The 11,171-nt window shown below is 41.4% G+C and overlaps 1 protein-coding gene and 1 long non-coding RNA gene across 2 annotated transcripts; one reads left to right on the top strand and one right to left on the bottom strand.

Moving 5' to 3' along the window:
* Positions 1-1,441: 1,441 nt before the first annotated feature.
* On the bottom strand, positions 1,442-5,178 carry ADO (2-aminoethanethiol dioxygenase). The gene has a single exon (XM_045568254.1). It carries the CDS (start codon positions 4,808-4,810, stop codon positions 3,998-4,000), a length of 813 nt encoding a protein of 270 aa, XP_045424210.1. The 5' UTR covers positions 4,811-5,178; the 3' UTR covers positions 1,442-3,997.
* Positions 5,179-5,369: 191 nt separating this feature from the next.
* On the top strand, positions 5,370-9,199 carry LOC123649934. Its single transcript, XR_006739194.1, has 3 exons — positions 5,370-5,611; positions 7,717-7,942; positions 8,818-9,199. It is a non-coding gene; the product is annotated as an uncharacterized LOC123649934 (long non-coding RNA).
* The last annotated feature ends 1,972 nt before the right edge of the window (positions 9,200-11,171 follow it).

The raw sequence follows: 11,171 nt of genomic DNA, 5'->3' as shown, positions 1-11,171 counted from the left end.
AATATAAGTCTGCTTCTTCTGATCTCTTACATATGCTTGAGAGAATAATATTATTGATGTTTCAGTTGTTCCTGTTAGCCTTTATTAAAAAGTAACTTCTGGAGAGTAATTCCTTAAGATTCATAATGCTTTTGAGATGGTTCAATTCATATTAAAGATAGGTTGATTATACCTACATAAGGTCTTCAAGTGTTCATAAACCAGGCTATTTAATTTCAATATCTTAACTGCTAATGAGATTAAGGCAAATTGTTTCATATATATATTAAAATGACTGCAGTGACATTTTAATAGTTCAATACAATTTTGTTGTGGGAAAGAATGGTTAGGATCCACAAGTACTGAAAATGCTGTCCGTCTAAACTACAACTAAACACATTCTACAGGAAAGGAAAAAAACGATGAGAAAAGAAAATATTTAAGTCCTAAGATTCTTTCCTTCTAGGATGAAAGTATTTTTGCTTTCTTGTACATTACTAGACTTTCTTTAAATATAAAAGAAGCTTTTTTCTGTTATAGCGAAATAGTATGACCAGACATTAAACAGTTTCAGATGTGTTTTCAGTCATACTGTTTCAAAGCTCACTCTCAAGGAAATAAACTAATAAGTGTATATTATTACTTGGACTTCAGAAATCTGTAGAAGGCAACCAGCATAATCTTACAGTACAGGCCATGAACATTTAATAGTAATCAAAATGTAGATATAGTAAGGTTTTCCTTGTCCATTTTGCAATAATCAAGATTTATCTCTAAACAATTTTAAACATACCTTTATTTTTCATAAGTACATTGGTTTTAAGCCAGAAATGTAAATATCCCTGGATTTGAAGATTCAGTATCTATATGGGACTTAACAAACGGTTTCCTTCTTTGATAGTAGATGCCTCACTGCAATGAAAGTGACCGGTGGTTGGCTTCTGTATCTAACCTTAAATTCCAAATTTAGACCTGCAGTTACAGCAGTAGCACTACCCTCAGGTTAAAGTTGAATAGCAATGGGCAGAGCCCTGAATTAAAGATACATTGCTTCTTCATTGGGCAGTAGAGCTAAACCACAAGATTCAGAATCATTTGGAATAGACAAGTGATGACAGTGTTCTCCTGAGATGCCAAGACTGAGGCACCACCAAGGAGACAATAAAAACGTGAAATAAAAGGTGTGGATTTGGGGATAAGTTAAGGGCTATTAGTGTTAAAAGCTCGGAGAACCCACTCCTGTTGACAAAACACATGTTACTTAAAAAGAAGGCTACCATTTTCCTTAATAAAACAGCAGTTGGTATAAGCTCAATCCTTTCAAATCAGGCTTAGTAAAAATCAATTCTCATAAGATAGGAGGTAGGCACACAATATTCTGCATTGATATAACTGGTCACTGAAATAACTAGAGAATTTAAAAGCTTCAGAAGTATTCAGACAAATGATTTCTCACCCATGAGAGGCAATTATTGCATTTATTATTCAACAGAAAAATTAAGTGATTAATATCATTGTGCTCATTAGTATTTCCTAAGGGAAGAAAACTTTTATCCCACAGTTGTTATTAAAACATAATCTATGTTGCAGGATTATATGGAAACACAATAGCAGCACATAAAGTCAGTTATGACTAACAGTTTATGCATAGAGGTGCAAGGTTTTTTTCTGCATCACATTTTGTCGTTGTAATGAGCATATCCTTTCCTTAGTGGCTCACTAAAACAAGTCACATTTTGTTTTCACCATTAATTTACTTAGTTATTAGTGTACCAAAAGCTTCACTGTTCTTATTGAACTAAATTAGAGATACCATATTGCTCTTCTGGACTGCAACAATTTCAGTTATTCTTTTGAAAAGCACCTTAGTTTTTTTCTTCCAAATTGCTTGTAATTGGAGACTTTAAAATTTTTTCATAATGAAGTCTTTCATAATAACTCTTCCTTTATTACTGTCCTGTGGCCAGGATGGGTTTTTGCAGGTTTAATGTACTCCAGGTTGTATTATTAACAAATACAATGCTATCAACAATCTTTGTAAACTATCAACTTTTTGCTACAATTAAGAAAAGTATGTGATTGACAACCACATTTATTACTGTGCTATGAAAAAAAATAAACATATAGTTTTCCAAGAAAATCATTTGCATATCTAATTTTCTAAGTGACTGGCAAGAAGAGCTGCTTCAAACTGCCCCCAAGGCATTTTAAACCACACCAGAATGTGAAGCTACAATAAAACAATTTTAGCAACCCTGGAGGAAATGCTTGGTGCTTTGCCTGTGTCAGGTTTTACAATGTAGTGGCATGTCGCATCTTTATTGTTAAAAAAAAAAAAAATTAATTAATTAATTTGCTTTTTCAAATTGTTTTGAAAATTGGGAACAAATACTCCTTCACCCTGGGTCTCTGTAACCCAGTGTGCATAAAGAGGCAAAGGCACATGCTGTTTCCCCACAGGGTCAACAAATACTTTCTCTCAATAATAGCAAAGCTCCCTTTATTACAGATATTAGAACTTTATTGCCACATTGGCAAGTCAATCAAGAGGGCTTAGACGACAGCTGGACAAATTTTAATGTGTTTATTTCTACAGTTTGTTTTTATTAAAAGTTTTGTGAAAAAAGGAATCCTATAAATAGTAAAAAGAGGGAAACAGTGCTCCATGGCCTGAAGCAAATGGTGTCAATACATCTGTAAACAAGGTAAAGTTGCTCAGCCTATTAAAAGGACAAAATTTAAACTAGTCACAGATAGCACAACTGTTCACTTCAAGAGTTGGGAGTGAGAAGTGTTTAATCCCAAGTTTTGGTGCCCCAAAATGGCTAGTATTGGTTAATTCTTAATTCTCTAGCCTTGATCATCTGTCTCTTCTATCTCTTCCCACAGAAAACCACATTAGACGAACCAAGCACTCGCTCTCTCGTTTTAGGGAGAGGGTTGAGATAACACTGCCAGCGGCACAGCTGGAACCACCAACCCTCTGGAACATTAGAGTTCCTGAGAGAATATTACAGTCATCAACATAATATTTGTCTCCACTTTTACAGGAAATTTTTGAAAGTAAATAGGGGTATGGAATTTAACAGCTGGCTAGGAAATGTTTTACATTCAGTTGTTTGGAAGCATAACAGATTCAGCTCCTTTGAATCTTCCGGTTAGAAAATACAGAATTACCCTATAACCTCTTAAAGTACATGAAGAAAAAAAAAGTCACTTGAGGATAATATAGTGTTTGCATTAAAAGTGAATCTGCAACAAGAAATCTGCTCAACTCAGAGATCTGGAGATTCATGGGCAAGATAAGCTTTAAGTGACCACGTCAGAGAGATGCAGGTGCTGAATTTCTTAGTAGATGCTGGCTGAGTAAACTAGATATGACTACTGGGCAAGGGGAGGAAAGAAAATAAATCTTGTCCTCTACATGCATAGTTATGTTTTGAGGGTGACCCCTGAATTCAGAACAAGTGATTTAATTTTCACAAGGAATTTTAGGCAGGGCAGCTCACTTTCAACAGCTCATCTCTTTAAACCTAGTTTTTACCAGTGACTTGACCACTGGGTCATGCGCAGTCAATAATAAGTTAAAACTACAAGGAGTAAAAGGGTGTAAGGGCATGAGTGGAAAACAAATCCTATTTACCGAAGGGGGGGGGCTTTAGTTTATTTTGTATGGAATGGGGAACAGAGGAAGAATATTTTCATTATGGCTTTAGGATGGAAGCGCTTCAGATAGTCCCCTGTCCCACTCCTCCCAAATCAAAGCCCTGGTGGCAGTGACTGTACCAGGAAACAACCTAGCTTCTCCGCCCACCCCGCCCCCATAACCGTGCCCGGTGGCTGCGGTCCACTCGCCCGTGCTTCCCAAAGCTGCCGAGGAAGAGGCTACTGCTCATTCCAGTAGATCCAACGCCCAGAATAGGGGGCAAAGACAAAGCCCTTGTGGTGGGTCGCGGGCAGCCAGGCCCAGATATGCTAGGGCGCGTCTTCGGCCCACCGCTCCCGAGCGCCGACGGATTCAAGGGAAGACCTTGGGACCTGGATAGGGCTCTCCCTCGCACCAGAAATCATCGGCCTGCGGGGTCTCCAGGAGCCACACCTCTCGGGGCAGGTCACAGGTCGAGCCGGAGGCCTCCTTAGCCCTGATGGGCTCCAGCACCCGGTAATAGTGGCAGTCCCGGCCATTGTCCGGGTCGTAGGGCGGGGCCAGGATGTCCAGAAAGGCGGCAGGCCCGTCCACTGCGTCGATCTGGTGCAGGTTGTCCCGGTACGGCGTGAGGACGCAGGGACCGCTGGCCTCGGTGTACTCCGCCCGCGAGCGCAGCACGCCTAGCCGCACAGCATCCCGCTCTCGGGGCTGCAGCGGCGGCTCGAACTGCTGCTCTGGCGGCGGGGCCCGCGGCCGCTGCCCGCCGCTCGCCTCCAGCTTGTCCATGCAGCTGATGCGCACGGTGCCGTAGAGCACCTTGAGCATGCCGTGCATGCCCGGGTGGTCATGCAACGGGATGGACGTGCCGCTCTTGAGCAGGAACACGCCCAGGCTGAAGCTGTCCGTCTCGCAGATGTGCATGTAGGTGACGGGCGGCAGGTTGGGCGGCAGTGGCTGCAGCGTCGCCTTGCGCGGGGCGATGTTCAAGTCCTCGGCGCGGACCTGGGTCAGCAAGCTCTTCAGCTTGCTCAGGTTCTCCGGGAAGCCCGGCGGCATCGGCGCCTCGGGGCCAGACGCCGCGCCGCGGTCGGAAGCTCTGCGACCGCCCCCGCCGCCCCGGAAGGTGAGGCAAGCCTGGCGGGCGATCCGTTGGATCAGGGAGGCCATGTTGTCCCGGGGCATGCTCGGCTGTTCCTCCGCGTGCCGGGCCCGGCCCCCTCCTTTCCTCCGCCCCTTGCGGTCCCCGGCGGCCGCCACGGCTGCCCGCAGCCTGGGTCGAGGCGGGAGGCCCCGCAACCACCGGCCCCTCGGGCGCGCGGCGCTGCCACCAACCTTAGCAGCCAGGAGCCTGTAACGGGCCGGCGCTCTCGTCGCGCGCACGCGCACGCGCACGGCCCACACCTCGCACTCACGCGCCAGGAGCAGGTAGCGGCCGCGCGGACCGTGCCAGGCTTCGCCTTACGCCCGGCGCCCCATTCATGCGGCCCGCACCTACGACAGAGGCCGGGCGCGCCAGCAGCCCTGCGGAGCATTCTGGGACTTGTAGTCCGGTTTCCGCCTGTGCGCAGAGAGTGCGCTTTGGCGACTGCAAAATGGAGGGGTTATTCGACATGTTGGGCATAAAGCGACCTTCTTCAGGGTTCCAAGATGTTTTCTTGTTTGAAAAAAGACGAATTGGGGTGCGAGAAGTGGCCACTTAACTACAACTCCCAGTATCCCCAGCAGGTTTGGGTGACGCACTTCCGGCAGCTGGCCTGGCGGGGAGACGAGGCTCTTGGCCTTCACAAGAAACAGGGCAAGAGGGTCGTTAACCTTCTGGCGCCGCTGGAGCCTGGTCAGCCATCCAGGGTCGCCTTCCTTTGGTCCTGCCCTTGGGAAGGAGGCTGTTGAGTCAAACATAGCTCCTCGTGGTCTCCTAGGCAGCAGTGTCTACCGCGGGGATTGCTGGGCGGCCCTTTCGTAGTTTTCTAAGTTTCCTAGGAGGTGAGGAGGTTGAGCCCGTCCCTGTTGATCACCACGGTTACTCTGCACAGCCGGGCCCAGCTGTTGTTTGCATTAGAGCCTGATGACGCTGCTCTTCTGGTTACAGAGCACGACAGTTTTTTTTGCTGGGAGGACTTGAGAGGCCATTTACTGTGGTCATGGATTCTGAATACTAGTGGTCATCAAACTTCGCTTTGCCTGAGAAAGGGGAGGGGGCTTTTATAAATGCAGGTGGATTCACTAGGTAATTCAGAGGCTAGGAAAAACAATGATGTGCAAAACTCAGGCTCTTGTGAAGTCAGTTCATAGAGGCATTATTCTCTGTGAAGTAAACTAACTTTTGACAGAAATAGATGATAACTGGAAAAACAAGACATTAGATACCATGACTTTAAACTTAACCCTGAGTTTAGAGTCTTTTTGGACTCCCAAAGCTAAACATGGGTTTCTTGTACATTTTGTAATTGGCGTGGTTCAGTAAATCCTCTCCAGTTAAAATAGGCATGCATTTTTAGTGGGTTACATAACCTAGCTAGTGAGTACTCACAATATGCCAGGCACTGTGTTAAGTGCATTATATAATGAACGTTATATTATTTAATCCTCACAGTAACTCTTAAGAGGTAGACACTATTACTATTCTCAGTTTGCAGATGGGGGAATAAGTTGTAGGATAGTGAATAGTAAGTAATCAGCAAGGCATAAGCAACAGCAGAAATAAATACAGTTTTATCAAAAACAGCAGCTTGAATTGGTGTAAAAAGCACCAAATGGGAGTCAGGACATTGTTTTTCCAGCATGCTATGCCACTTATATGCTGTGTGTCCTTAGGCAAATTCTACCTTTTAGGTTCTCAATTCATTCATTTGTAGAATGCTGGTTTTAGGGTAACAGTAGTTTTGAACCGCAGTTACTCATCAGAAGCCCCTGCAGAACTTAAAGAAATAAAGATCTTGGGGTCACACCTCAGAGATTCTGATTCACAAGAACTGGAGTGAAGCCTAGAATTTGTTTTTAAGATGCTCCTCTAAGTGATTCTTGATTATCAGCCCAGTTTGAGAACTACTGCTAGATCTGTTAGTACAGAAGCAGTCTTATTAGATGCCTCTTACTAAGGGGTGATTATTTGCCTTAGGAAAGGATTCTTAAGATTGATTCGTTTTCACAGGTTGCCCTGTTAATGTAATTTAAATGTATTTTCAATATAAATAAAATAAATCTCACGAAATCTTTTTCTAAAGGGAGGAATATTTAAATTAAGGGAAAATCTCCTCTCTTCCTTTATTTAGAAATGGATTTTTTTTATTGGTTTTAGTTCTACTAAGGTATAATTTGTGGGAGATATAGCTTTCATATGATGCAGACTTTAGTGACATACAGATCTGTTTCCAAATCTGTCACTTATTAATAGTTGTCTGCACTTACTTAACTGAAGCTCAAAATTTTCATCGATAAAATGGGATAATATGATACATGTGTAAATCACTGATGACATCTCGCTCTAAAACATAGTAACTGCCCCGTTGTTGTTTTAAAATGGCTAACAGCTGTACTTAAAGACCAACTAATTTAAATAATACTAAGCAAATACCAAAATGGAATTTGACTAGTTTTGAGAATCAACTTCAGGGTAGAAATGGAGAAAAGATTAATTGTATTGGTTAAGCCATCTACCTGGTGATACTATCCCTTAGGTTCTTGCTATTGATCCTTTGGGCTGAGTTCAAAGTTTCCAAAGACTGCCTGTATCAGTCCTTGGAATCACCTGGGTCATTTGTCATAAGTGCAGATTCTCTGATCTGTGAAAACGTACTGCATCTGAAACCTACTGCATCTGAATCTTTGGCGCATTAAGGGTTTTAAGAACCACTGAGTGTCCGTAGGGCATGTGGTACTTTTTTAGGGCACAGAGATGTTACCTCCATGATGCCTTTTGCTGCTGCCCTTCAGAACTGCACTAATGGATGAGATTGACCCTATGAGATTTTGCCCTTAAGAAGTACTTTACTTGGCCTTCTGCCCAATAGTCAGTAGCATAGGCTTAGTGGGTTTCTATTTGCATTAACATCTTTCTTTTGTATGTTTTTTATTCTTTAATTCCTCAGTGTTGCTGTAAGCAGAATGAAGACCAAAAGAAATTTTTAAAAGGGAACAGATAAGAAAAGTGATGATGAACAAGTACTAGGAGCCTATGCATGGCAGAAACAAAGTTTGATTTCTCATTTGATAAATAATAAGTATCAACTGAGTACCAGCCATTGTTCTAGACTTTGAGGATTCAGCAAGGAGCAAGGAAGACAAGGTTCAGATTCCCAAGGAATTTATCAGCAAGTATGTGTACATTATTGAGGGGGGGGGCTGAGGGGGTGTTACACGGTACAAATAAATGAGCCACATATTAATAATTTCAGAAAGAGATAATTTATGAAGACAACAAAATAGCATACTAGAATGGTATGATATTTCTGTGTGTGTGGTATGTTACTTTAAATTGGGTTGTCAGGAGTGACCAGAAGATAACATTTGAGCTGTTCCTGAATATTAAGGAGTTAGCCTTGGAGAAATATGGGGTCATAGCATTCCAAGACCAAGAAACAGCCTTAAGATTGTTAAAGGGTATTGAATACCATGACTTTGACCAGGTAGTAAGGGACTTGGTATGGTTAGCAAAAAATCTACAGTCCTGTGAAGTTAGACTGCATAGTGAGCTTCAGGGTTCCTGGAGGGAGATGAAGTTGGAGAGGTAGGCAAGGGCCATGTTATGTAGGCCCCCAGGCCATAGGAAGGGGTTGTAGAGAGTTGTAGGCTGTGGTAGGGAGTTGGATTTTATTATACTTTTGATGAGAAGCCTTTGGAGAGCTTTGAATAGCAGAGTGACTTGATCTGTTTTACATTTTTAAGAGATTGGTGGTGGGACGAGTGTAACAGGAGAGAAACATGGATTGGGGGCAGCAATCCAGAGGAAAGACAAGAGAACTAGTAGGAGTCTATTTTGTAGATACCCCTGACTATTGCTTGAGCAATCTATTTCAAAGTATTATATATTCTCTCCACATTTTCCCTTTTACAAATTGACAGCTCTGTGATGATAGGTAAGACTGATAAAGCTTAAATCCCACCTCCTGCCCACGTCTATTAAATTTAGGAATGGGGGAAGCACACAGAAGCATGAGTAAAGCTGAGATTTTTTTTTTTCTTCTTTACAGTTGCTTAATTGACCAGGAAACAAGGAGAACTGGAAGAGCCCCCAGCCTATATTTATTTAATTCCACCTGCTCATTTATATGATCTCTTCATTCCTGGGAACTAGGCTTGTACTTTCGTCTTTCACCCTTCTTCCCCTCCCTACTTTTCCACTTTATGAGGACTAATTTTCCGTAATTCACAAGATTTGTTACTTTCTGACTTTTCCTCATGTCTTTCTTTGGAATTCATTTTGCCCATCTCTTTTGGTTGCACTTTCACTCAGTCAAAAGAGTACAGAAGTATCGACATTCTCAAACGCTCAGAGTTCCTAGTCTGCAGGTTTGTTTTGTTTTTGTTTTTAAAGTGGGGAAAAAGTTTTCTTTTCTTTTTAAATTGTGATAAGGTTCTATTTATTTATTTTCTGTTCTTGAGAATACTTTAAAAAATTATTAAGTTAAACTATATAATTTACTATTTTTAAATTACAGTTTAGTGGTAATAAATACATTTATATTCTTTTTTTCTCCTTCATCTCCCTCTCCCCACTCTAGGAAGGTTTCTTTTGTCCCAGTAGTCCTTTGCCAGCTTACTCCTATATCTGCTTTTTATGTTAGTATAGGACATGGTAAATAAAGGGATAAGAATTTTTCTTATTTTCAGATTAACATACTTGATTATATTTAAAATATTTTGGATTCATATTATGACTTTCCTTTCAGTTTTTAAAAAATGTTAGCATATATTTCTCATCCCTTGTCATGAATGAATGTCAAGTTGTAAGAAAAAATAAATATTAATAGTTGCAGAGTCAAAAGAACTGGTGTCATGGCTTTGCCACTAACTAGCTGTGTGTTATTGAGCAAGTCACTTGACTTCACTGGATCCCAGTTTCTTCATGGTTGTGGATGATCTATAAGATTTCTTCCAGATCTCATTAGGCCAACATGGAGAATAGAGACAATTATAAGGACGATTCAGACAAAATCAGACAGACATACTTTTTTCTTTCATCTCTTTTATTTAAAATTACTACACTGTAACCTTCTTAGCTCTGTCCATCTCCACTAAGATCTTACAAAATAACTGCCTACTCTACTCTGGTTAAACTTCATGTTGTTATCTGAAATCAGATCACTTTGGTGTATGGACTATGTAGTTAAATATGCTAAGCTCAATAATTTTCAGTGTTTTGGTGTACACACTGCACTTATAAATTACAGAAGTTGCGTTGTGTGATACATACTATAGACCTCATTTTCTAACTGTAATTCTATAGACCAGTGCATGTAGGGGTGCAGAAGAATGTAAATTAATTCTTTTATTCCCTCTTCCTTGCCAGTGTCTTATTTTAGGCCATGGGAGGCAAAGGAGAAAGGAATTAAAAATTAGGAGAATGCAGAGAGAGGTTGAGGGGGGAAAAAGGTGTGGTTCTCACAATTTATTAATGAAGAGAAGGTTTTGCTACACTCAGGCTAAAGCACTGCCAAAGGCCAGGTATTGCCATTTTGGGAAGTAACTTAAGATTAGAACACCCCCTCCACGAATTTGATATTAGAGAGGTTTTCCTTTTCTCCTTTAAGCAATGCAATTATTATAAGACCTAAAATAGCTGTGAACTGTAAATTAAATTCAAACACACTTTACCTCTCTTAATCAACTCCCCCCCCATTTCATGCTTCTTGTTTTTCTTTTCCTATTTTTTCCCCCCTCTAAGAAGACATCAGCTATCTCCACCTCCTCCGCTTCCCCATCTGTCCTTTTCCTCCTGGCTGAAAGAGAGATTTTTACTTTATATTTATTTTAATTAATGGATTTGAATCACAAGTGGTGAAACAGTTGATGTTCAGCTTCAAGAGGCAGTGAAAGGGAAAATCATCTTCCTTAACTTGCCAGCAATGAATTGTGTATTTATTGCTGGTGCCTGCCTGAAAAATGACTGTGAAAGGGGCAGGGGAGGGTTCTGTGTCCGCAAGGGGACACAGATGCTATATCCCAGGATTCAGGTGGGAAAAACTCTTTAGAGTGAAACTGTACTTTCTTGGGAGATACCCTTCCCAGAGGATACTTAGTAAATACTGCTTTATGGTCATGGACCATTGATTTAGGATCAAATAGCCTAGGAACAAAATAGCAGGATGCAATTTAATTGTTTGAACAGTCTGATTAATAATAAAGTCCACTGTAAGTTTATCATCTTTTCATTTTCAGTTGGACAAAGCATATAATATCTTTTTTTTTTTAAACTTCTCCCTTGAGTGTTCACTTTAAATTATATCCCTGGGCATTTGACTAACTTGAAATAAATGGGGACAGTATTACATGTGTTTCCTTGGAGAGGTGAAATGCTACTGATCAAAGCCTTTTTCTGGAAAAA

This window comes from Lemur catta, chromosome 14 (assembly GCF_020740605.2).
Source record: "Lemur catta isolate mLemCat1 chromosome 14, mLemCat1.pri, whole genome shotgun sequence".
Classification (NCBI taxonomy): domain Eukaryota; kingdom Metazoa; phylum Chordata; class Mammalia; order Primates; family Lemuridae; genus Lemur; species Lemur catta.
The sequence above is the reverse complement of the archived record's forward strand: the minus strand, read 5'-3'. Positions and strand labels throughout refer to the sequence as shown.

Coding starts and splice junctions, on each gene's coding strand:
- ADO (XM_045568254.1), bottom strand. CDS start 4,810: ATGCCCCGGGACAACATGGCCTCCCTGATCCAACGGATCGCCCGCCAG.